This window comes from Prinia subflava, chromosome 18 (genome assembly GCF_021018805.1).
Source record: "Prinia subflava isolate CZ2003 ecotype Zambia chromosome 18, Cam_Psub_1.2, whole genome shotgun sequence".
Lineage (NCBI taxonomy): Eukaryota > Metazoa > Chordata > Aves > Passeriformes > Cisticolidae > Prinia > Prinia subflava.
Window position 1 is genome coordinate 2,752,207 of NC_086264.1, and position 26,752 is coordinate 2,778,958.

Consider the following 26,752-nt stretch of genomic DNA (forward strand, 5'->3'; position numbering starts at 1 on the left):
GGCGAGGCCACGGGAGCGTGGGCCGTGCCTCCCCCCTCTTTGCGTAAGGCTGCAGCTCCCTGCCAGCCCCTCGGGTCGGTGGCGGCTGAGGAGAGCCCTTCATGTGACCCTCAGCTACCCCAACAGCCCAAAATTAATGTGAGACATAAAGCCTGCCTGTTACATAAGCGTCTCTCCTGGCCAAGTATTTTGTACTGCAGTAACCAGCATTTAATTTTAACTTGCTGCTAAAGTAAAACGTTCTGTGGGTAGAAGGAAGTGTATGGGTGGGAACAGGGAATGGAGGTTGTTCGTGTCCCAACAGGAATGTGCCAGAAAGATCAGTGATGTATTTCTGTTTGATTTACGTGGCCAACTTAGTCTGACAGCATCTGTTACAAAGTGCCCCAAGACCGATTCCACACTTTGGCTAATGCAGCCGAAAGGAGAATTGCAAACGTCGTGAAATACTTTTTAATTACACCATTGCTGCCCAGTAAAACACTGGATTTTAAAGGTGTCCTAAAAACAGCAGTGTAATTTTAATTTACTTAGAAATGCACTGACCTGGCATTTTTACTTAGTCTGAAGGACAGAGTGGAAAATGCAGTTTCAGCATTTAAAAGTGTGAGGGAAGCAGATGACTGTCAGTGTGGCCACCTAAGGCGTTGGAGCTGAAACGCCTGACGTGCCTTATGGAAAGTTAAGTGTTGTGTGGGATTGTAGCCTGTTTTGATGTGCTGAATTTGCCTGATAAACCTGAAAGTCATCAGGTTTTCCTCTGGCCTACCTGCAGCAGTGTGAGGTTTTTGGGATGGCCAAATCCCCTTGCAGCAGGAGGGAGTCCCTGGGGATCATGCTGCCTGTCCTGTGCCCTCTCCAAAATCTGGCTTATTGCTGACCTAAACAGGGCCAGATTTTTGTGAAAATTATACCCTGGGATTGCAACTTCTGCCATAAAGAACACTGGGATGTGACTAAATCTGTCTGCCAAGGGTTTATTTTAAAAACTGCAGGTTTTTTTACCTCAGGTTTTTTTTACCTCAGCTGCCCATACTGTCACATGAAGGGTGCCCCTCCTTTGCTCACCACTTACCCCCACCAGCCCAGTTAGAAATTGCTAACAAATCAAATATTAAGAAATATTAGAATCCCTTTTGCCACTTTTTGTTAAATAAGAGTTCAGTGAGGAGGGCAGCAACGCCGTTAACACCATTCTCTTATTTTTCTGGTGGTGGTGGTGACCTGTGGCTGGTACTTGGCCCCCTTTTGTCCTGACGGCTGAGGTGAGAAGGGGGAGGGGGCTCTGGAGGGGCAGGGGGTGCCTGTTTCCAGGGGAGTGTGGGGAAGGGGCGGTTCATGGTGGTCTCTGAAGAGAAAGGGAGCTCTGGAGGGGCGGGATATCCTCTTTTCCATGGAGGTGTCCGGGGGCACTCACAGAGGCGCCTCTGAGGGGCCGGCGCGGCGGGATGGCTGTGAGGGGACGCCCAAGTGGGAAGGCCGTGCCCGGGGCCATGAAAGGACTTCTGAGCGGCAGCCCCGCGGCCGTGAGAGGAGCCCGAGGTGCCGGAGCCCCGCAGCTGTGAGGGAGGAGGCGGCGGCGCGGGGGCCGCTGGGGGCGATGGCGGCCGGGCCGGCCGTGTCCCCGCCCCGCGGCGCTCTCCCCGCACCCTCCCGCCCTCCGCCGCCGCTGCCATTGGGAGCCGAGCCGCGCCGAGTCCAGGCAGCCGCCGGTCCCGCTCCTCCGCCATCGCCATGAGCTTCTTGTTGTGAGTACCCGCGGGGTGCGGGGGGTCCTTTCCTTTTGCTGTGCGCCATCCCGCCGGGCAGGGCAGCACAGCACAGCACAGCCCGCCGAGCGGCCGGGGCCGCCGCCCGCCTGCTCGCTGCCCGCCGCTCCCCGCCGGCCTGCGCCCGTTCTGTCCGCTCCCCGCTCTCTCCCTTTGTGCCCCGGCCCCCCGGCGGCCCCGGGAGCAGCCGCCCCGCTCCGCCGGCAGGGAGCGGCGGGGCCGCCGCGCCGTGAGGGCGTTTGGAGGGCGGGCGAGCCGGGCTTCCCCTTCCCGCACGGCTTCCCCTCGCGGATACGAGTTTGGAAACAGCCATGGATCACTAGCCCGGCGGACCTCCCCAGTGAGCGCCGTGCTGCCCGGCACGTTGGTGTTGCTGGGTCGGCGAGAGCGGGGTCGAGGTCAAACACCCACCCGAGGGGTCTCCCCGAGCTTTTACGATATTTTCATGCGTGTTTCTCATTTCTGGCGGGCAGAGGTTGGTGCCGTAGAATTGTGTGCCTCAGCTGAGTTAGGAGCTGGCGTGTGGAAGTGAACCCCGGTGCAGGTGACAGGGCAGGAGGGGCTCCCCGGCGGCCGGAGCCCCGCTAAGGAGCTGGCCAGGCTTTACTGCGGTAGGAAAAAGCTCCCTCGGGAGTCGGCGGCGATTCAGGTGTGCGCAGAACCCCACTTGAAATTTTGCTTCGTGGACAAGAACCGAATGAACTTCGGTCCCTCCCCTTGGAAACAAAGACGAGGTACTTGTGACAATTAACATAAACCGGTTCAGTGACCTATTAGTTAAGGCGAAGATGCGTTCTAGGGAAAGAAGGGTGGTCAAGGCAGCTGGAAAAGGCACCCTGGAAGAGCCAAGCTCCCATTAGGGCCTTGTTCCCGCACACTCAGGGTTCCGTGCGAGCAGCTCGCAGGACTGCTGCCCGAATATCTGACAGTTCTTAGAGGCTTACATTGATAACCGGCAGATGTAAACGTGGCCTGGGCTTAGAGAAGAGACTTTATCTGAGAGCTGGAGTGTTCTAGTAAGTTGTGTTCTCATGGAGACAAATAACCCTGGCGCTGGCTTCCTCCTCAGTCCCTGCCTTGGTATTTATCTTTTAACTCTGCCGTAGCCGGCCCGCTGGCTGATCGTGCTCCGTGTCCCCAGAGGGATCCTGTACGACACCTCTCAGCTGCGAGCGGGAGGTGGGTGCAGATGATTGTCCGTGGATGGAGGCGCGCTGCTCCTAATGAGAAGCCCAGCTGTCCCCCTCCTTCGTAATTCTCAGCTGCCGCGGTGGAGAAGGGGGGACAGGATTTCGAGTATCCTGGGAGTCTGGTTTGCAAATTAGAGAGCCCCCTCTCCGTGCCATTTGGCGAACTGGGAATGGAAAAGCATGAAACCCTCCACCCTCTGTCACAGGCAATAATGAGATGCTTGTTTCTTTTTTCAGACCCTTCTGAAACCTAGGAAAGCAAACTTTTACCCCCACCTCCATTGTTCCAAGTGATCCTTCTGGATGAAATTCAGAAATGGAAACTGGAGTTAGTGCACGGCAAAGCTAGAAATGTTGGCAAAGCTGCCTCAGCTGTTGTTGGCAGAGTGCTGTAGATGGCACCTAATTTGCTTGCCTGCAGTCTAGAAATGAGTTAAAAAAAAAAAAAAAGATGCCTGCTAGGCCTCAAGGTGACCAGGGAAACTTTCTGTGTTGCTGACATGGAGTTTTGGTGGCTTTTTTTGGTTGGTTGGCGTTTTTTTTTAGGGATCCAGAAAGTTAGCATCACCTTTTGTTAGGCTTGAATTTTGGCTTGATAAGAGTTATTCCAAGATAGGGCATGGATGTACGCAGGTTTAATCACGCCACCTTGCATTTTGAGCTGCAAACCTCCCCATGTTTGCGTGGTCCTTGTAACTTTCACAGTATTTTCCCACCCCTTTGTCGCTGCGCTGGTGTGGAGGTGCCAGCGGTGTCTGTGCTGTTGTCCCTGCCTCAGTGACACTGCTGTCCTTTAGGGAGCTGACTCACAGTTCGGGGCTCGCTGTGAGGACAGCAGCGGGAGGATTGTCCTTGTGCAGCGGGAAGGTTTCCTGCGTGGCAGCGAACCTGTCGTGCAGGTTTATTGTCAGGGACTGGGCCGCAGCTTGTCAGTCTGACACCCAGCACGGTGCCAAAAGCTGTGTTCTCCTGCAGGCTTCCTTGTTGTCAAATAACAGGGGGATTGTGCTTGGATAACACGGCGTGTGTGGGGCCCCCCTTGCGCGGGCCTTGTCCGCTGACAAATCCGTGGCTATTCTTCCCTGTTGCTAGGGCCGGTGACATGGGGGGGGAAAATAAAATCAAGGGGAACCATTGTCTTCTCTGCTTATGGGGAACACTATAAAAAGACTGTCTTGTGAGGCAAGTCACTGAATTAATACAAGTCGGTTTTGACAGCAATTGTTATTTTCAGCGCCGTGGTTTTCTCCTTCTGATCCGTTTCTTCCTTTCTGAAAAGACTTTGTAAACCCTCCAGTGGCTGAATAGGTTATCCTGAATCTTTAAAAGTGATTTAAAAATGCGAGTTGGACTAGAAAATATCTCCAGTTCCAAAAAACACTGCTTGGTAAGTTCTCTCTAAAAGGAAATTACAGCATAGTTGCAGGTACTTCAGCTTACATCTCCAAGGAAAAAAATTAAAGATAGTTCTGGTGGGCGTGCCAGATGGTAACATGCTTCTGTTATCCTCTGCTGGCAAGACTTACACGAAAAGGAAGCTAGATGAAAACCATTTATTTATAAAAGGAAAAGATTCAGATTTATTATTGAAGTTCTTTCTTTAAAAAAACCCCACAGAATTCCTATCTTTGGGTTAGTGAATCCCTCTCTGATGATTCCAGCCCAGGGTTTTTTAAAAAGAGATTGATTTAAGTGGTTGTTGCCTGATCAGTCTTGGAAGGACGAGGGGCTGCTGGAGGTGAGCGAGGGTGAGTGGCTGTTGTTGGAAGCACGTATGTTGGTGAGTGAAGGCCAAGTTAACTTGTAAACCAAACTGGGGCAAGATGTGCTCTTCATTCTCTACCTTGTTCTACAGCACAGTGGAGCCTGGCAGCTGCTTCTGATGCTCCACATGGTTTGTTGTTTTGTTGGTTTTTTTTCTTAATTGAAATCATACTTTGTGTGTAAATATATGTGCAGGTGTAGTGAGGCATTACTTTTTCCCCTTACATCTCTTGCAGATTAATACTGAAATCGGAGCTGATGGGTTTGTTTTCAGATGGACAAGCAGTGTGGCCTTCCCAATTCCTCAGTCTGCTCCTGTTCTAGGAGAACATGAGGGCTGTTTGTTTTTGTCCCTTCCTCAGCTTCCCCAGGTGCCGAGTTGCTGCTCCTTGTCCAAGGAATTCCCTTCATAATGTGGGCAGTGTAGCAGCTGAGTGCTTTGTGAGTGCTTCTTCCATACTTTTGGAGTTGTATTTGTCTCCTCTTGATCAAAGACTCCCACACGGGGACCAGTAGGCACTTCTAAACTGGAATTTGCTCCTGGAAAAATCACTGCATAGGCATTTACAAACTGTTAGAAATGGGAAATACAGCTAACATCTTGATATTTCCCCCCGTGTTTCAATGTATTTGTTTACTTCAGTTTTAGCTTGAGGGACCGTAAGGCTACTGTGGGATCGGGGCAGGGGCTCTCCACACAGGAGTGTGTTAACATAAAATCAGCTGCTTGACTGGTACCATTAGTGATTTGTCCAGTTCCTGGTCTTTGGGGTTCTTTTAAGTACTGGGATTGAGAAGCCTCTCAAGTTTTCCCACAAGTAAATTGGAGAGAGAACTGTAAAGCTATTGCCAGCTTCCCAAAGAATTTTTTTTAAGCCTTGGTTAACAGTAATTTTGAGTTTTGAGGAAAGCAAAAGTATTCCGTAGCGGTGGAGTTTAAATGGAATCAGCTCCGACAGTGAACTTAAAGCAAAGTTAAACGTGGGGTTTAGGGTGTCAGATAATGGAGTGCTGCTGCCTTATCAGTGAGGTTGGAGGTAGAGAGCAAGGAAGCTGCTGCCTGGCTTTTATTTCTGCAAGAATGAGTCTGCCTTGGAGTCACAGAGCTGTGCAGACCAGTTCAGGCTGTTAGATGCCTGCACTTGGCCTGGCACTTGCAAAAAGAGCTTTTTTCCCCCACTGCTGTGTTTTGGGAACATACAGTAGGTGAAGTGAGTGATTGTCGGTTCTAAATGTTGTTAGATAGCTCCTACTCAGATAGAAACATTCGTTTGGAATGGAAAAAAAAGCATAGGAAGAAAGGCATTGTTCAGTGTGAAAGTTGTGTTTACTACATCTGCAGTGATGTCCGGTCTTAATTGCTTCCTAATTGTTTGTTATTATGCCAGGATTGTTTTCCCTTGTTTGTCCTTCCCTCTTTGTGTTTGCAGCATAAGTGACCCAATGCCATTAGCTAATTGCAGGGAGGAGTGGCGGAAAAAGGATCCGTTTTGGGGGTGATTTGTGTGCTGGAGAGTGGCTGGGATTTTTGTCTTTATCAAGTACCTTTGTCACCTTTTACTTTCCAGGCAGGGCTTTGGATTTAGGGCCTCTTTGCGGCAACAGCCATGGGGTCATAGTTTCATCTCATGCTGTCCTGAGACATACAGAGTCTTTTTTTATCTTGTTTGAAAAAGATAAAATATTAGAAGCATTTGTCTGCCAGGCGGTGGGCGGCTGGAGGGTTGCAAGAGGCTGACAGAATTAAGCTGCTTGCTTTTCTTAGAGAAGTAAGTAACTGCATTAAATTTGGCCACTTTAAGTCTTCCCTCGTAAGCAGTAAGGCAGATCTGGCTGCCAGAGCTGTCAGTAAGCCTCTGACCCACAAATCAGCCTAAACCACAGGATGTGCTTTTGCGACGCTTTTAGCCTTTGTAAACTAAGCCACTTCCTATTGGAGTTGAGCTGCAATGAACTTGCTTTTTGGGTTTTGTTCTTTTTTGGGTTTTTTTTCTCCTTTTTAATATACAAGGAGACTGTGGGTTATAAATTCAGCTGCTATAAAATCTGTTTTCACCTAGAACTGAGTATAACTGTTACTTTTCACAGATTTGAAGAATTTCTCTAGCCTTTACATTTCATGATGTGCGATTGTGAGGGTCCTGTGCTTTGCTTTGTCATCTCTGTATAAGGATTTCCCAGATGCTTTCCCAGGGCACTGCAGCTCAATATTTCACATCCCCTCCTCAAAATATTGAGGAGGGGATGTGAAAGAAGAGAATGAGAGCTGAGGATTTGCATGTATCCATGCAGCTTAAATTGGTTCCTGGAGAGTAAGATTGAAATAACTTCTAATTTCTCAGTGAGCTTAAATAAAAAGCATCTCTGTCTGATTCAAGGCTTGGCTTCCTGTTTCTAATCCGTAATCCTGAGTCAGCAGTCAGTTCACGAGGAGGGGATGGTAATTTTGTGTGCCAGTCCCAGCCTGAGAATTCATGAAGGTAACAGTAGTTTTTGCCTTGCAAATGCATTTTAATACTTTTAAAAGCAGTCCATGGAAGCAAATTCACTCACTCTTCTTATGTCTTTTTTTCCCCCTGAAATCCAACTGTGACCTTAGCTTCTTGTTCCAGCTTTGCTTCTGGCTTTTTTTCTGGTGTGTGAGGACACGTCTACCTTGTTTACCCTCTCTTCTCTTCCTTCTCCAGTTCACAGCTGATCCTTGGCAGGAATCCATTCCTTTTGGTATTCTTACATACCTGAAGAGATCCAGCCCATGCTTCACTTGAGTTTTAGTTGAGGTTTACTTGGTCTTTTTTTGCTGTAGTCTGTTCTTGCACCAGTTCATCTTTCAGTGTGGTCACTTGCCTCTGGAGTTAATTGCTTGTGTCCCTGAGATACTGACAAAATCTTAATCCTTTCCTCACTTGAAGGAGAACATCTTGCAGATAAGGACTCATAATGCCTAGATTTGTTGTCTTTATCACAAGTCTAATTCCTTTCTTTATGACAAACTTAACAAATGAGCTTAGGTAAGCTTTGGTAAATTCCTCCTTTGCTAAAAATTGAGACAACTGAGTTTTGATACAGAAAGCATTTCAAACCAAATAATGATTCGGTGGGTTCTCTATTTTGACCTTAATGAAATAACCTATATTTTGTTTCAGTAGCTGGTGCTTCAGTTGTGTTTTTCCCAACTTCAGTAGCACAGTCCTGGATTTGCTTGAATGGATTAATTGTTTTAGGGACTTGCTCAGTGTTCTGGATCCAGGAATCAAAATGGCATTACTTTGTCTTTTACTTACAGCTGGAAAATACTGCTTTTTCAAACGCTGAGGTGTACCTTTTAGGAAAAACAGCTTCTCTAATATCCTATCATTAACTTTTGTGATTGACAGCTCTTATTAAAATTTCTTGCTGCAGTGGGAGTGGAAAAAATAAAAGAGGAAAAGTCTGAATATTTAAATTCATAGAACAGTTGAAGTGACTTTAGGCTCAACTGTCAAATGCTTAAGCTTAAATAATTTCAAAAGAAATGTGCTCCTGTCTATGTAGGAGCCGTAATTCCCTTTCAGATGCTTCAAACTGGTAAGATAAGATTACAATTTCCTGATAAGATACTTTGGAAGAGATAAGCAAATTTTCCTGAAGATAACTGCACATGGCGCACACAGGATTTTATTAAATGTGGGGGTTGTGTCAGAAATACTTGGGGGTGAGATAATGCAGTGCATTTTTGGAAAGCTGTTAGATTATTCATTGCTGCCTCCTGTCCATTCCTTCTTCCTGTTGTTCTCTGTGTAATTTCTTGCCTCTAATGATTGTTAGTTCCTAGATCCAGACCCCATTTTGCCTCTTAATCCAAGTCTAAGTGTAATCTTCTGTCTCTGTTTGAGATTTTTCTGTTGGGAAGTTGCCGAGTATTTGTCCTTTGCCACGTTCCTATTCTCAGCTTGTTTTGTGTGGGGATTACAGTAGAGGGCCTTTAAGAAAGTGCTAAAGTGAAAAAGTGCTCTTTCCCCATGAAAATTTAGGTAAATTTCTCCTTTACCTGCCTACTCCCTAAGCACATTAGGAGATGGTTCTTTTTATTGTGTTTAAAAGGATTGAAGACTGTCTTAAACTCTTCAGTTAAGTCTTTTTTTTCTTCCTTTAGAAAAGCCCTGATGCGATTTCTTAGGTTGTATGACTAGATTTGCTTTAGTCATTCATTAAGCATCGGTTTCCAAAGGCACTGATCAGCGTTTTGGGAAGCCATCCATGTTCTGAGGCATGTTCTCCAAACACTATATTTGGTGTACAAGTAAGGATCTAATTTGATACTAGAGCCAAGCTTTTATTACTGCAATTTATCACTCTCAGTGGGTTGTAGATGGCTTTCTGCAAAGCTCTGCTTCCTACTTGTAAATGTATTTACAGGGTGTGACTGTTAGCAGCAGCTTGGGATGCAGAGGGCATTAGTCATGGACAGACAGAAAATTCAGCTGAGTGTAAGGAAATCTGTGATGCAAGAGGAGCAATTTGCTGTGGAAAGCAGAGGACACCTTTTGTGTGGGACGCTGGTCCCTGTTCATCACACGGAAGAAGTGCTGGAGTAAAGGAATCACAGGAAGGCAAACACTGCTCATCCATCACCTGCTGTATTCCTTGGACATGCTCTCCCTTTGCCTCCTGCCCCAGCAGCCAGGCGATGCTTCAAGAGACTGGCAGCATGTGAGGCTGCCTGAGGCAGGCTGGAGCTCTCCAGATGGCACCAGGATATTCTCAGTTATTTGGGGAAAGACCTTGAGCTCCTTCATCCCTATGTAAATGGTTTAGTAAACCTTCCTTCTTTATGAACGCTTCTAGGGTCCTTCCTTGGAACGCCATCCAGTGTGTCACTGGAAGGAGCAACCCAGATTTGGAGCTTCACATATTTCCTTGTATTTCTTTTATGAATGGCTCAGTTTCATATATGAGGAAGGGTAGGTTTTAAAAAAAAGCGTGGTTGTGTCCACTGAATGGTGCATTAGGTACATTCCTGCAGTGAAGAGGTTTGAACGTTTTTGGAAACTAAACTTGGAAACATTACTGAGTGAAGTTCTGACTTGGGTTGGAGTTCATGCTGTGCCCTCCCTTTTGAGTGAGCTGATGCTAATTGACAGAAATAAGGGATCCCTGAGAAAAGAGTGGAGCATTAGTGAGGAAATAGTTCTGTTCAGCTTGCAGGGAGCTTAATTAGGGACTGAAATGTTCAAAATACTGAACTCCATCTCGCAGGAAAAAACAAGCAGTTAGAAAAGCAGTACTTCATGTTTACCTTCTTCAAAGCTCCAGTAGCCCTCTTTTAAACAATTACTATGTGAGGATATTATTAGGATATTAGAAGACATAAAATCTAGTTTGGATTATTTACAGTTCTATGAGGGGGGTGTGTGTGTCAACATAAATGTTAATGTTTATGTTGAAATAGTTGAGGAACCTCGGTCTGTTTGAAAGGCCCCAACAGAACAGCCAAGATTAGTGCTCATCTTTCTTAAAAATATAAAGTCTGTTTGTAGTAAGCTTGAAATTTTGTGGGTGAAGACAGTATTGTGTTTGCCTCAAGGTAGTCAGTGTATTCCTGGGAGTGTGCAACAAAATGTTTGTGATAATCTTGATTCCTCTCATGCTACAGGATTTCAAATGGATGTCAGGAATAGGAGAACATGTGGAGGTATTTGGGTCTCTGTTGCAAGCTTTTTTGTTGCTAACGAGAGTGAAAATGTGTTTCAAGTTTGGTGAAAAGCTCGGAAAAAGTCTGTGGGACACTTGGGAGTGGCAGTGTAGTGACATCCGTAAAACACGCTCAGCGAGCCTTTGGGGAGCCTGCAGGTTTTGTGCCACAGACATGTTCCAGTTCCTGTGCTGTCCCCGTGTTGGCCTGCCTGCCTGACTCTGCAAATCAGGAGGGCACAATTGGCTGGAAAACTTTGACCCAAGCTTTTCTGTGATGGATACCACTGGATGCTGCTGTTCGTGGCTCTGGCCTGCCCCTCTCTGTTAATCCTGCAGGGAACAGGGCAGGAGAGGTTGAGTCACTTCCGCAACCATTGGCTGCCTTGGGAGTTTAATTGTGTTTGGAGTGCACAGACAGGGTTCTGGTAGTATCCAGTGAGGGCAACTGTGACTTGCTTTGTTTATTTTGAGGATTTTCCAGGAGATGAAAGTGTATTAAATGAATGCGTTGTAAATGAAACAAGAATTTATTTTGGTTGTAAGCATAGCAAACCGATGATGATTTCCCGGTCATGGGATGGGATTCTGGACTCTTGCTTGTTCCTTGTACTGGGAATTGTGATTACTTGGGAGAAGGGTTGCATCTAAGTTGGTAAACAGCAGGAACACCATCGGGTGAAGTTGTAGCAGGCACCAGTGCTGTAGCATAACACCTCCCGCTTGTTTACAGGCACTTTCTCAGCCTGCAGACAGGAAAACGGAGGCAGAGGGAAGCGTAGGTGCCTGGCTTGGCTGGAAAACAGGCTGTAGCCATCTAATGTTCCTGTGGATTTTGCACTGTGTGCCGCTGCAGGGGGAGTCAGGGCACAGGGAAGTGACAGTTCCCCAAACACCAGACACTTGTCCCCTGCTCAGAGCTCAGCCAGTGAAGGTTTCCCTTCAGGGAAACCTTTGTGTCCTGGTGCCTTTAAGAGTTGTGCTGGACCAATCTCACATTGGCTCGAAGTCACTGACTCTAAACTGTGTATGTTTGGCAGAAAAAAAATGCATTTTAAGAGTGTGGATGTGTATGGGTTATGTTGTCTTTGACACTCGGGGATGGTGGCTGGGGCAAGCAAAAGCAAAACTGTTCCTTAAGGCTACCTTAAAGAATTTTTCCTGGATGTGAGTCATCTGATAAACATCTGCTCTTTAACGAGTAGAGTCTTGCGTATGATGGGACCCGTGATTTTAAGAGCTGTTCATGAGATTGTGCCTTTTTCATCTGCCAATCTGTGGGGAACTTCAGTCTGTGAAGACAGCCTTTTTTCCTAGAAGGGGAAGCCAGATTTCAGTCCCCACCTTGATGGGTAGAGAATGAAAAATCTCACAGAAACACTGATTTCCCTGCTAGTACTCCAGTGGAAGGAAATACCATACCCCCTGAGAAGCATCCTCAGGTTCAAAAGCCTACAGAGAATTGAAGTTACTCTGTGGTGTAGTAACAATAAACCTCATGGATTCTGTTCCTGTAGGAATGACCATGTGTCTGGGGAAATTTTTCAAGTCAGTGCCACTGATTCCTCTTTAAACCAAAACAAGAGCTCTAGGCTTGGAATTGCTTTCAAACCATTGCTTTACCCTCTGGGAGAGCAACTGTGTTGTGTAAGGAGTTGGCAGCTCCAAACTGCTTCCCAGAGCTGCTGCATGGAATGCATCCTCAGTTCTTGCCTTGCTTTTGTTACCTGCAGATTCATGACTGGATTGAGACAGGTTTACTGCAATGAATGGGAATTGGATTGGAAAAAGTTGACTTTTTGGTGCTGTAAGAACTGAAGGAAGCAGTGCTTTGCTCTCACACTCTCTTCAGAACAGAAATGTTGTGACTATTCCATTTTATAAATAGAAATGCTCAAATTCAATCTCATTGGTGCAGATTTTGAACATGTTCAACTTAATTTTACCTGCTGTCCTGATGCTGTGCTTGTCACAGGGAAAATATGTTTAAAGGCTGCAGCTATTGATTTCCTTGTCAAAAAGTAGCTTGAGCTTTTAGTTTAATTTCTGTGTTGACCTGTTGGCTGGTGGAAAGAAACCAATCTTACTCTGATGTTTCTATTCTTAGCAAGATGTTATCATTTGAAGGCCTGTATTATTGTTTAAAGGCTGGAAATGTTTGCTTTGCTGGAATTTGGATCTTAGAGTGTTTCTGTGTTTAAAAAGAGGCACAGCAGGAGAAGGGAGACAAAGAAGTGCAGAGCTAAAACTTGGGGGCTTCTCTGATGAACTTATTGGCCTGTGGCAGTGAGTTGCTGCCTCAGTTTCCTTGTGTAATGAGACACTAATGATTCATACTTCAAAGATACTTTTTGGGGATTAATTAATGCTTGTAAAGGCATTTGAAAGTGAAAAAGCCGGAGTTAAAATAGGAAAAGTTTCCATGCCCTGCGTAAGTGTTCTGTGCATTGACTTGAATTCAGCTTTTTGAGACTCTCTTGAGCTTTTCCAAATACTTAGAAGGGCTTATTTCAGCCTGGCCGTGGTGGTGATGGCTTTGGGGAGACGCTGAGTGCTACAGCTGTGCTTGCAGGAGTTAGTCACTCACTCCTTACCCCAGGGAAGGGGGCCTCAGCATAATGGAGCAGTTAGAGGAACACAGGTGGATGCTGCCACTGCACAGCAGGTGGGAGTCTGAGGTTAGTTCTGTGGTGAGAACAAGCTGTGAAGGGTTAGTTTTTATGGATTAGAAGCCTAAACTTGCCTGGTTTAATTCAGGTTTCCCCAAATCTGCAGCAGACTTGCTGGAAATGGATAAAAATCTCGGCTGAAAGGCTCTGTGGACAAATGGTTGGGGGTGAGGAGGTTTAAGCTAGGCCAGCCCAAGAGCTGCTCCTGGGAGCAGCTGGGATAAACTGGGAAGTTTATCAAGAGCTGAGGCTGCTTTGAGTGCAGAACATCTGCCAGTGCTGTGTTTGAAGCTGAGATGAGCCATTGAGGCAGTGTGGGGTGAGCGGAACACCTCAAATTTTTCCTTTCTTCTGGAAACATCCTCTTTACCAGCCTGAGACAGAACAGCCTGCAGAACGTGCATCACAAAACCCACCCCCTGCCAGCAGATGAGTGGCTAAAATGACAGCTTTGGAGGAAATGTGGTGTTCTTGCTTGCAGGCGAGTTGTGACGTGGCTGTGTGGGCTCATGCTGGTGGGAAGGGCTCCCGAGCCCCTCTTCCGCACACAGCCTCAGACACAGTTCCTCATTTAGTGCTGGGCCTGGCTGCAGCTGGCACTGCTGGGGCTGCAGCTCCCTGTAAAAATAGAAGGGCATCATTTGCTAGAAACGTCACATGTGGGAGTGAAGAAAGCAAAGCTTCCTCGGAATCGCAGGAATTTCTTGAGAAGTCAGTTCTTCTTGCAAGGCTGCATATTGGTTGTGGCACATAGTGGGGATAGTGCAGCGTTCTCCTCGTTTCTCCTCCTTTTATGTCCAAGGAAGATGGGATCTTCATTAGTTTCTCTGTCCCCTCTTACTTCTGCATTAATATGAAGGAGTGCTCAGAGACTCTTACTAGGAAAAAGCAGGTGCTGCGTACTATTTTAAAGCATTTTAAAACCTTGACAGAAATGGCTATTTCCATTATGGAACATAGCTGAAAATAAAATGTCACGCATGACCCAGACATAGGTGATTGTGTGTATTGTTGGCCTCCAGGCATAACTCCTCAAAGTTAGTTTTTTCACTCATGGCTCAAGGAGTTGAGGAAATACACCTGGGTGAAGACAACTTTCTGAATCTGTCACATGAAACAGATTGGCATAATAGGAAAAAATAAATTTTTTTGGTTAAATAATAGGAGAGCTGCTGGACTAGAAAGATAATTGGAATACTGCTTATTATTGCAATAATTTTAACCAGACTTCCCAAGAAAAATCACATCCTATAAAGATTTTGGCTTAGAGAGGCTGCATTAGGCTATCTGTGAGCTATGTCTCAAGGAGTGTGTCAACTGGCTTCAGAGAACTGCATAAATGCATGGAATTCTGATAATTTATTGCCAAAATTGCAGGTATTTCCATAGCACGCGACGACTACCAGGCTGCAGTTATCCTAATTACTTTTCCTCTTGGATGCCTGCCTGCCTTTCGTGTGAGACCGTTTCTGCTGTCTTAGGGTGGCTGTGCTGCATTTGAGAAGGAGGGATGAGAAAGGTGTTGGAGGCAAGGATGGAACAGCTTATTTAGGGTAGTAGTCCATTCTGTTGTCACAGCCTTTGACAGCTGTCAGAGGGAAGAGCCCCCTGTTTTTGGGAAGAGGGGAGCAGAGATTAATGCTACCTGAAGCTTTTCCCAACATGTTGCATTTTCTGCTTCCTTGACTGTGGATCTGTGCAGGGTGTTCAACAGATCTGCAGTGACTTGGTGTGTTGTCTGGCAGACTCACGAACTGGAGTGGGTGTGGTGAATTCCTACCCAGAGTTTCTCAGAATAAACTCCTTACTTAGGGAATTCCTTCACCACGCTTTCCTTCTGCCCTATTCCCAAACCCTCATCCCTTTCTTGGGCTTACTCTTTGTGTTAAAATACAAACAGTGGCTTAGATTAGTTATTTCATAACCTTTTTCCAGGTTGTGTTTAGCTTGTGCTGGGTTCCTTCTGCTTACTCCGACACATGTGGAAAGATAATGATCCCAGTCTCTTCTGCTCTCCAGATGTTTTAGGTTGTATTTTCACTCCTCATGTTGGCAAAGTGCCTCTAAAGTGGCTGGGTTCCTGAAAAGAAAATAATTTGGTTTAAGTAAAATAGTCAGTCAAGAGATGTGGGGGTTTTGTTTGTTGGTGGTTTTTTTCAGTTTCTTCTTTGTTCAGAGCTGGTTTGAGTCTGGCCTGGCACCAGATGCAGGTGGCTGGCGGGGTGGGAGGTGACGGCAACTCCCTGAGCCACAGAAGCTTCTCACTCCCACTGGGAGGCAATTATTTTATTCAGGATTTGTGCCTGGTATCCTGGCTTAGGGTGAGGTGCAGATGACTAGAAGCAGCTAGAAGTGTCGTGTAACAGAACACATGGGAGCAGGATGTTCCCTCCTTCTGCTTCTGGCTCCTGGTTGTGTTTAGCAGCAGCCAACACTGCCCTGGTGTTGGTTGGGTGTCCATGTGAATGTAGTGGCTGTGCAGGTGTACCATCCCAGGATCCCTGGAAGTCCAGCCAAGCCCTCCTTCACAACACCCAGGACTACTTCAGAGGCCTGCGGGAAGGAGAGGCTGCTGCCGCTCCTTCAGAGCCCTGGAGAGTCAGAGCAGCTCTGGGATCATGGAACAAAATCCCAGGATGGTTTGTGTTAGAAGTGACCTCAAAGCCCATCTCGTTCCAACCCCCTGACGTGGGCAGGGACACCTTGCACTAGCCCAGGTTTCTCCAAGCCCCCTCCAGCCTGGCCTTGGACACCTCCAGGGATGGGGCAGCCACAGCTTCTCTGGGCAATCTGTGCCAAGGCCTCACCACTCTCACAGGGGAGAATGTCTCCCTAAGTAAAGGGTTTCTTCCTAGAATAAAGAGCGACAACCCTTGCACCCCACAAATAAAACATTCTGTTTGGTCCTTCAAGAAATGGTGAAACACTGGCCAAGTCTTTATATAAAGAAATGAGATCTGGATAAAATGTAATGAGAATTGTGCTGTCTGGGTTTCACAACTTTCCACTACATTGGAATTCAGAGCTCAGTTTGCTTATTCTGACAGAAGTCTTTTCTCAGCTCATACACAAAAATACTCACAAATATTGACTCATTTGACACTTCCCTGCAAATATTTAATTCTACACATCATGTTTCTGGCATGTTAGGGGCTCATGTGCCATCCAGGCTTACTGCCATGGTTTAAAATTCAAACGTCTAAATGTTTTTTCTAAGCCAGTCCATGTTTTTCCAAACAAAATTTTAGGTAAGGAAGTGATTGAGTCAGAAAATGGTTTTTAAAAAAGTCAGAATACCTGCTGCTTTAGCATCCCAGTTTTTGGTAAATACCCTGTTGCAACGTGAAAATATGTGAGTGGCTGAAGTATTTCTTGTTAATCTTGTCCTTACCTGGGACCAGTCTGCTTGGTTCCTTTTTACTTCCTGTTCCAAAAGTCTCTAAATATTTCCTCTCTCTTTTGCAGTGGTAGTCGCTCTTCCAAAACCTTCAAACCAAAGAAGAATATTCCTGAGGGGTCTCATCAGTACGAGCTGCTAAAACATGCGGAGGCCACGCTGGGAAGCGGCAACCTCCGGATGGCTGTGATGCTTCCAGAGGGGGAAGACTTAAATGAATGGGTTGCAGTTAACAGTGAGTCACTGGCCTTTTCTTTATCGTGGGGGTGTTGGAAGTGGGCTGACACCTGTGGGAGGACGGATGTGTGGCCCTTTCTATTCCTGGAGAAAAGGAGTGCAAGGGGTTGAGGGCCCTTGCTCTCTACAACTCCCTGACAGGAGAGTGCAGCCAGGTGAGGGTCAGTCTTTGCTCCCAGGGAGCAGGGACAGAGTGACTGGAAACAGCCTCACGGTTCAGGTTGGCTATCAGGAAGAATTCCTTCATGGAAAACGTTGTCAAGCGTTGGAGGTGTTGGAGTCCCCATCCCTGGAGATGTCCAGGGAACAGCTGGATGTGGGGATCAGCCACAGGTTGGACTTGATGATCTGAGAGGTCTATTCCCACCTGAGTGATTCTGTGATTCTAATGGGTTTCGTAATTTTGTTAAAGTTAGTTCCTTTAGTTCCTACCAAGTTTTGAGCCTTTGCTATGGTAAGTCTCTGATGTCATTCTTTTCACTTCCTCTAAAGCTGTTTGTCCAAACTCTCTGCTTTCAGGCCAAACAATGATGCCTAAATTAGCATTTTCTGATTGCTTGACCTTGTTTCCTCCTCCTCCCTCTCCCTGCTGCATGAATTTTGCCCTCTGCTCCTAAAGAATGGATTCTCCCTTTGCACTCTGTAGTCTGTACAGTTTTGGCTGCCACAAGCTCTGTGCCCTGTCTGGGTGTTTCCTCATCTTTTGCCTCTCAGGCTTGATGTGCTCCAGTGGTGTTATGGGGTTGATTGTGCACTGTAGTAGAAATTGTGCTTGAGTTAAATGTCCTCTAATTGTTTCTGTGGTTCTGCCTTTTTTCTTCTTGCTCTTTGACATGTTTGGGAAGTGAAACTGTCACACTGAACTTCCACCTTCCTGTTCCCAACCAGTCATGCAGTGCTTTGGTGCTCCACTTGCCACTGCTTCCAGGGCAGGCTGGAGTTGCTGACAACATCCTTTGCAAAAGTTAATTCACACTGCGTTGCAAAACTGAGCAGAGAAAAAGCCAGCCCACTTGCATGAGTAAGCATTGCTAAAGATGCTTCATGTATTGCTGGCATCCTTCCCTTTTGGTGGTTCCTTCACTCCGCGTCTCTGCTTTCCTGTGTGGCAGCAGTTTTTCCCTTCTCGAATGACTTAGAACTGCTGAATTAGCTGGAATGAAACTGTAGCTGTGTAATTAAAGAGTGAACTGATGATGCGCACCCTTCCCTCAGCATCCCTGCCCCACACCGAGCACCAGCGGTAGCTGTGAGCCCCTTCTGCTCACAGAGAGGTCTCGTGAAAAGATGAAATGTGTGACTTCAAATCATTGCTTTTACCCTTCTTGACCCTGAGAACACAAAAACAAACGTGCTGTGCCCTGCTGCTTCTAGCTCAGCTCTCAGCCTGACTGGTGTCTCAGGGAATGATTTCCATGTGCATGTGGATTTTGAGACTTCCAAGTGTGGGATTTGCCATAATCAGTCATTTTTTCGGAGCCTGTGTGGGTTTTCTGAACATGCTTGCCTTGAAGCAAACAGTGGGCTGTGGTTTCTGCTGGGAGCAGGGAATGGAAACTTAATTAACAGTTCCTGTGGGCACTTGAGAAGCGAGGGCTGGTGTCCTGCATCCGCTGAGCTGTGACTTGCTCCAGTGACGTTTGTCTAATCTTGGCCGTTTATCCTCTGAAAGATACATGCAGATAAAGTGGATTTTATAAACTGATTGCAGTGACCACAGTTCCTCGCGACAGAATCTGCCCTTAGTTATCGAAAAAGGACCTTCTTTTCAAAGAGTTTGGAATAATTAAATGCAAGAGTAACTGTAACAGTAGGGGTAGATTGACTATTAGAAAGAACTCCTTCCCTGTGAGCGGGGTGAGGCCCTGGCACAGGGTGCCCAGAGAAGCTGTGGCTGCCCCATCCCTGGAAGTGTCAGAGGCCAGGCCAGACGGGGCTTGGAGCGACCTGAGGTAGTGGAAGGTGTCCGTGCCCATGGCAGGGTGGAACTGGATGGTCTTTAAATGCCCTTCCCACCCGAAGCAGTCTGGGACTGTATGAAATGTTCTTGGGAAAGGTGGGCCTGTGGAACACAAAGCCTGAGGGAAGCCACTGTCACCTAATGAGTACCTGCTCTCTCAAGTTGGAAAGTGTACGCTGAAAATCTTTCTGTGATTCCACACTTGCCCAGTAGAATCTGGGATTGTAGTAAAATGCACCAAACTTTCAGGAAAGGAAATAACTAGGCTTTCTCCTTCCTTTTTCTTTTTCCAACTGAAGGTTTTGCTGCAGTGAACAATTAAATAGTTCTTGCTGGAGGCTGTTCCAGAAAGCTGGTGGTTGCATTCTGCATCTCTTTTATAATGGATCTTAAAAAAGCAACAACAATGAAGTTGTTTTTTTTTTTCCCAAAAACTGTTCCAGAACCTGTGCTTTACAGTCTGGGCCCTTGTGCTGCAGAGTGCTAACGGGTGGTTTCCATGCTTTTCAGCTGTCGACTTCTTCAACCAGATCAATATGCTGTATGGAACCATCACAGACTTCTGCACGGAGGACAGCTGCCCCGTGATGTCTGCTGGCCCAAAGTAAGAGCGTGTTTTCACACTGTTCATGGGTGCAGTTCTTGAGATGATTTTTCATTTAAAAATTTGAGACTACCTGAGATGAGTGCCAGAGTTGGGTGGCAAGGATGTGAAAGAAAAGGATTTAAACTTCTGTTAAGGGGGTGGGGAATAGAAAATTGTTTTTTTTGGTCTGTGTTTATATTTGTTTGGTGGTTGTTTGTTTCTTTCCTTTAACCTGGGAAGTAAATTAATTATCAAAAATTTTTTCCCCTTTTTTTCCCTGAAAGAATAATGAAGGCTTCTTAAATGAAGATTCAAAGTTTTTATATACAGGCATTCTGTTAGGGCTTACCAAAATCTTCCTTGTAGGTATTGTAGAAATAGTAGATGTCTGGATAAGAATCCCTGTGCCCTTCTTGTATTCTTGCTTATGCTTTTATTGAGACATCCAGTGTTTGTGCTTTTTCCTGCTCTCTAATTCAGTTTGTTGTTTTGCTCTGGCTCTGGATTGATCCTGCCACCTCAGCTAAGTGTTGATATTTGTCCTACATGAATACTACTTAAATCTTGGTATTAGGACGGTACTGGGTGGTGAGAAATCCTGTTTCTTCATAAATCCAGACACATGCTACATTTGTTCTGTGTGGGGTTTTTGCATGTGTTCTTAGATAAAATCTTAAAATGCTTTCAGACCCTCTGATTTGTTGCTATTAGAAAAATGGGGATTTTTTGGCCAGTTGTGAGCAGCACCTTCATAGTCCTTCATTAAATTCATTTATGGTGAAAATATTCTCCCAGTAGTTGTTCCGACAAAACCGAATTTGCTAAACAAATTGAGAGGACGGATTTGTCAGATGCAGTAAGATTTGCATAAAACCCCGTGTGTGATCTCTAACATACAAACCCTGTGGTTCACTTGGGAGCTGGTACTGTCAGACTCCCTGTGTTAGGTGTGTTTGGGGTTTTAAAGCAATATCTTTCCAAGATTATCCACCATCTGGACTGGTGTCAGCTGCATTCCCCAAGCCAGGCAAAAGATCTGTTCCATTCTTAATTTGATGAGGACTTGCTTCTGTCTGGTCGTGTACGTAGCCTAGAGGTTTTCTCAGTCACAGAATCAGAATCCCAGACTGGTCTGAGTAGGAAGGGACCTTAAGGCTCATCTCATTCTAACCACGTGCCATGGGCAAGGACGCCTTGCACCAGCACACATTGCTTCAAACCTCTTCTTTTAGCTGAAAGGCACTTTATATCAGTTCCCAGTTTTTAACAGCATTCCTAGGAACCTACCTGTGTCTGTAGAAAAGCCATACTTCGGGATCTCTGGCGAGAGCTAACCTAGTTTGGCTTTCAGCTATGCAAAATTTTGTACGAGTATTTTCAAATGTAAAGAAATTCCCTAAATTGGCGGGGTCTGATGTGTGTGGCTGGCAGCTGCTGCAGATGTGGAGTGTTGCCAGCTGCTGTGGCAGCGTGGCTGAAGTTTGGGAAGGCCTGCAGGAAGCAGTGCAGCAGGAGTGCAGCGGGGAGGCTGCGTGAGGAGCAGCGATGGTGATGTGGAGCACTCGGACCTTGGTTCCAAGGAAGGGCAGTGGAGGGTGTGGGAGCACGGGGAGCAGGAGGAGCAGCCTTGCAGGCCCATCAGGAGTGAATCACTGCTGCTAAATGCCTCGTTGTCTCACCCCAGGTACGAGTACCACTGGGCAGATGGCACAAACATAAAGAAACCCATCAAGTGCTCCGCACCAAAGTACATTGATTACCTGATGACCTGGGTCCAGGACCAGCTGGATGATGAAACGCTGTTTCCTTCTAAAATAGGTGAGTGGATAACTGCAAATGAACGGTGCACTTGGGTTACACTTGCACAGGAACACTCCAGTCCTCAAGCATTAGAAGGTCTGCTTAGTGATTGATGCGTAGGGCAGGTTTAGAAGGTTACATTATCTGTCTAAACACACTTATCTTTTAAGATGTGTTGTAATACCTGAACTCTGATCTATGTGTCAGTACTCCTAATAAACACCTGTCACAATTCTGGGTGCAGGAAGTACCATTTGTAGTGAATAACTGTCTCTGTTCATTGAGTCTGGTGTTTTATTCACTTGGAACAGTGAGTTGTTTCTTTAGAAATAAAGCAGGGGGTCTCAGATCCTTGCAACCAGTAACTGGCAGCTTTTTGTCAAAGAAGAGATGTTTGGGTGTCGTGAGGAACTTTCAGGCCTTTACTCCAAAGAAGCTGAATTGCAGCTTTGACCTTAAGTTAATGATTTTTTTTTGCTTGGTTTTTTTCAAGTGAAGAAGAAAAATAAATGTTTAAAGAGGCTTCTTTCAGAAAAGCAGGAGGGAAATAATGACCAACCAACAGTTTAGAAAAGATATCAGGGGAGGTCTCTTAGTTGCCTTAATTTTGTAGATAGTTTCTGAGGCTTTTGACACATTTTCATTAAGCTTCTTTAGAGAAACCCTGCCTTCAGAGAGAAATTCAGAGGCTACAGACTAACCAGCTAAGTATGAATTTCCCGTGTGCTGCAGCAGGCAGAGGAGGAAATGCAGTGTACGTGTGTGCAGGGCAGGCTGAAGCAGGCACATGGAAGCATTAATGGTGAGACCTGAAAGCACTGGTGAGGTGCTGACTGGCCTCAGAGCATCCAGAGCCTGGGCCTCTGGCCTTCAGACAGGACTTGAGCACTTGGAAAGGCTGCAGAAGAGCTAAGCTGACTAGGGAGACTGGTAGTTGAGGAGAAGCTAGACAGGTTTCCTCTTTTCAGATGGTTGATGCATATCTTTTTTTAGCCTGGGGAAGTGACAGCTAAAGAGTTCATTGCTCCCAGTAGCTGGTTGCCGTTTCCCAGCCAATTTTAATAAAACCTGTACAGTGACAAATGTCTGCTGTTGAATCTGGGTTGTAGTGGCTTTCAAAACAGACAAACGTAGCCTGGGAGTTGAAGAACAAGCCATCTGTTTTCTTCTTCCTAGGCGTACCATTCCCAAAGAACTTCATGTCAGTGGCCAAGACAATTCTCAAGCGTCTCTTCAGAGTTTACGCTCACATCTACCACCAGCACTTTGACCCGGTGATCCAGCTGCAGGAAGAGGCACACCTTAACACTTCTTTCAAGCACTTTATATTTTTTGTTCAGGTAAGGACATTGCAAACAGGGTTCTCATGTCAAAGCCACATAATCCCCCTTCCCTTGTGGAAAAAAAAATCCGCATTTTCTTAATTACCTTCCTTTAAAAGGGAGAAAAAGCTTCAGGCAGTGGAACACTGCTGGTCAGTGAGTGGCAGATGGGCAGGGGAGACTGTAGTGGCCAAACCTGGGCTTGGAGAGTTGACTGCCAGATGAATTCTGGCTAAATAAGGCTTCTCACCTGAGCTGTATCCACAAAACTTGGTATGTGTGTCTTTCTCCTCATCTCTGTCACAGGAATTCAACCTTATTGATAGAAGAGAACTTGCACCACTTCAAGAACTGATTGAAAAACTCACCTCCAAGGACAGATAAAAGGAAGAGGACTTCATGAAGTCATTTGTTTCTTTAAGTGAGCGTGTGGTATTTGTTTTTTGTTAATTTGTTTTTTTTTTTAAAAAAGAAAACAACAAAACAACCCCCCTGTGCTGTTACCAGTGACAACTGAGATCTACTTTCTGTGCTTTTATTAGGGGAAATATTTTCTCTGTTAGTGACACGTGGTAAATAGCTTTTTTTATTATTATTATTTTATTGTTATTCATTGTGGAATTTCTAGCAGGTGCTGAGTGTTTATAAAGGAAATGTGCTTGGTTGGGGGATTGACTCTGCTGGTGGATGGGTTCTTGTGTTGTGTCAGTGGTAGCCCATTCTCATGAAGTCCCTGGAAGACTTGCTTACATTCTCTAAGTGCCTTGGCAGACTCACTTCTGAGGTGCAAAGCACATACAATACTGAACATTGCTGGAAACAGAAAATATGTACTAACACCCAGACACTTACTGAAACTTGTTTTAAAAAGATATATATGTCTATGCTTACACTAAAAAAAAAAAGCCATAACTTGCTGAAATCAATGATCTCCAGCTTTTAATACAAATACTTGTCTTATTTTTTTAGAGATGAATATAGAATTTTTCAAAGCTAGATTACTTCTTACAAAGAAAAGCGAAGTTCTTGCTAAAGCAGAACAGTGAAGGTGGTGTCAAAATTACACAGACCTTGTGCTTAGCAAGTAGTTAGTTCCATGTCTGCTGCCATGGGACTTCGCATAGTTGCTTTTATTTTCTTAGCAGGAAAGCATCGGTTGGGTCAGCCAGCTTGTTAAGTTCCCCTAGCAGTTGCCAAATGAACAGGTAGTTTGCACAAATACAATTAGGGAAAATATTCCCTATAAAAAGTTGCACTGGGATAGTAGTAATAATAATAATAATGAAAACCTGGCTTGCAAAATAACTGGTGGAAAGGTGGTTTTAAGTTAGAAATGCAAAGCCTGGCTCTGAGGAGGGGCTCTGGTGGCCACTGTTTGCTGTTTGAGGAAATGTGTCTTGGAGGGGAGATAATTTCATGGGCTGCTTTGGAGTTATGTTATTGTGATGGTGTTCTCCCCTGTTTAAAATCACTGCCCATCTTCAGGGAACTCCAGCTGTTGGGAAAAGGAACAGGTGAGGCCAAGGTGAGCACATGACAGAGAAGTTGAGCTTTTGTTTTGTGTGGCTTGGCTTGACCAGAAATGCTGAGTAAAGCTGGAACTGGTGTGCAGGAGCCTGCAGAAGAGATGAATGGCACAGCCAGCAGGAAACAGCTGAGCACAGACAGAAATTACTCCCTCGGGAGCTGCTGGGTTCCCATGGGGGATCCTGATCTTCCGGCTTTTCCTGTGCCACCATCCGCCCGACAGTGCAAAAGCAACCCATCTCCCAAATTCAAGCTGCATGGTTTAGATACAGAGTGAGCAAGGCAGGAGCTCCAAGATGCTAAACAGATGATGTCTCCCATTAAATTTCAGGGTGACTCCTTGGTTTGGTGTCACGTGCCAGCAAGAAGCAAAAAGGATGAATGTAGAAACGAGGATTTGCTTGGACACGGCAGTGCAGTGCTTCACGTTCCTGGCACACTTCTGCCCTGGGAGGGCTGAGTTCTTGTTGTAGTTTCTTTTTTTGAATGGCCAGTTCAGGAAATCCAGAGGCATCTGCCACAGTTCAGCCAATCAGAATTGGAATGTATAGAGTATAAAAATGAGTCCTAGGTGAATAGGGTGTTTTTTGTATTCAATATCTGGCAGTAGAAAGTCTGACCAAATAGTTTCTGGGCACGTAATAAAAGCTTGGAGATCATGATTTGCCTGACAGCTGTATGAACACATTGTTTATTTACACAGCGCTTGAAAATAACATCACTGAGGATGTGTTTGCAATGGTGGGGATTTAGGATCCCCGTGCTGTTTCTTTTTGCAGCTTTTCATTGTTTTGCTTCTGAAAGCTGTGGGACCAGAAGTTGACGTGTGTTTACACTCTTGGAGTAAGGGCCCATGGAAATGCCACTCAATGGAATCTGGATCGAGTGAATGTGTTTATAAAACAGTGCATTTATGGGAGGAAAAGGGGGGGGACACCCCCTGCCCCTCCAAATAAACCCCAGAGAGACAAACCCTGCACTGCTCCAGGGCCCCACTGCAGACTTGGAGGGGTGATGAGCGCTCACAGACAAAACCTTCCAGCTTTGGTCATGAGGAGCAGGAAGTGTCAGTGGGGTTGAACCAGGGTGTGCTTCCTGAGCTGCCTCAGGCCTTCCACTGGCAGGCTCCCGAATTCCTATGGTTTGTGGTGGTATGTTGCTACCAGCACACTGGATCTTGTCAGGGATTTGGGTGGTGACTTGGGGAGGGCACCTCGCTGGAGCTGGGAAGGGGCAAAGAGCAGAGTCCGCAGAGCTCAGCCACCGCTGGCAGTGCTGACGGTGCTCAGGTGGATGGATGTGGGATGTGCTGTCCGAGTCAGGGATACAAGTTACACGTGCAAAGAGGAGTAAAACCACCGCGTTCTGCTGGTGCAGGTGCTGAGGGGAAAAAACACGTTTTGAGGGGCAGGCAGCCCATCTGCAAGTATCCAGTTTCTTCTCCTGCTTACTATGCAATGTAGAGCTTTGAACTTCTACTTTTCCATGGAGACAGACAGGAGCACTGTCCTTACTCAGTCCTTAGGAACTGAGCCCTCTCCCAGTGTCCCTGACCCTCAGCAGGTAAGGACACCTATTTGCTGCTATGGACTCAACTTACCTTTCAGATTGTTCCTTTCTATTTCTCACCCCTCTTCCTTTCTCCTGTGTCACCAGACAAAATTTTACTATAAACACATCCTTTTGGGTAGTTGTGTTTTTCCTTGCTGCCCTCTCCTCCTTTCCTGCCTGCCACAGTGCTGTTACTCTACATAACCCCCCTTTTATAGTTGGATTGTTTAAGGAGCTGCAGCGCAAACAGGGATTCCTTGCTTTTTTCCCCACAGAAATAATAACTTTTGCACCGAATCTCGTTTCCTTCACCGCTGGTAGCAGTTGTCTCTTTTCCAGTCCCTCACTCCTAAAACCACTGGCAGTTTTATGGATGCCCATCATTTTTTCCTGGATATCTTCTCTTTTAACATGAGACTAACATTGGTGATTTTCAGTGTTAAACCTTCTTATTTCCCTGCTTTTCGTATGGTTTCCTCTTGCTAGGTTCAGTTTGCAGCCTAGGAAAATACCCAATTACCTTATTTTTGTTGGAAGAACCAATTCCCCAAATTGTTCATAGAATATTGTATTTTTAGGGGAGATTAATTTTTTATAGCCACTAAACTATACTCATTATTTTTGTACGTTTGCAACTTGGGGACAATTTTCCGAGCCGTGTCGCGGAGGGAACACTTCTTATCATGGCTGTTTGACTACTTGGGAATGCTGTGGTTGTGTATAGAGGCACATGCCTTGATGTGCACTGGGAGAGAGAAGGATACAGTAAAAATGAACGAGGTTTCAATAAAAATGAACAAGGTTTCAGTAAAAACAAACGAGGTTTCAGTACAAGGCCATTTTGGAAAGCAACAAAACCTCCGAAAGCGACGCTAACCTTCCCTCCTCCTTTAGAATCCTGAAATATATGGGAAAAAATGCAGTGTAATGTGTAAAATGCAAGGAGAGAACCCTTACTGTGAGCTAACTGTGCCAATACCGCTTCAGTTTGTAGTCACTGATGGAGATTTCAGTTTTAAATGAAAACAGCTTTTGATTAAAAAAAAATTAAGTTGAATGTCTGAAAATCCGCACCGTGTTTATTTGAGAGTTGTAAATAATGTATACAGATGGTTGTATGTGATGGGGCAGAATATTTAAATCCTAGGGTTTTTTTTTTCAATAAGAACCTGAAGGCTGTTTATAAGAGAAAATAAATAGCTATGTTTGACCATGACTTTCTTTATTTTCTTCTTGGATTTGCTCCTCAGTGGTCTCCTACTTGTAAATAGATTTCCCCTCATATATTGTAAACATCTGACCAGGAC

At 45.7% G+C, this 26,752-nt stretch overlaps 1 protein-coding gene across 1 annotated transcript; it reads left to right on the forward strand.

Moving 5' to 3' along the window:
* Positions 1-1,541: 1,541 nt before the first annotated feature.
* Positions 1,542-26,661, forward strand: MOB1B (MOB kinase activator 1B). The gene is made up of 6 exons (XM_063415307.1): positions 1,542-1,748; positions 16,531-16,697; positions 19,170-19,263; positions 20,930-21,063; positions 22,222-22,385; positions 22,674-26,661. The coding sequence occupies exons 1-6, from the start codon at positions 1,735-1,737 to the stop codon at positions 22,749-22,751; spliced, it is 651 nt and encodes a 216-aa protein (XP_063271377.1). The 5' UTR covers positions 1,542-1,734; the 3' UTR covers positions 22,752-26,661.
* The last annotated feature ends 91 nt before the right edge of the window (positions 26,662-26,752 follow it).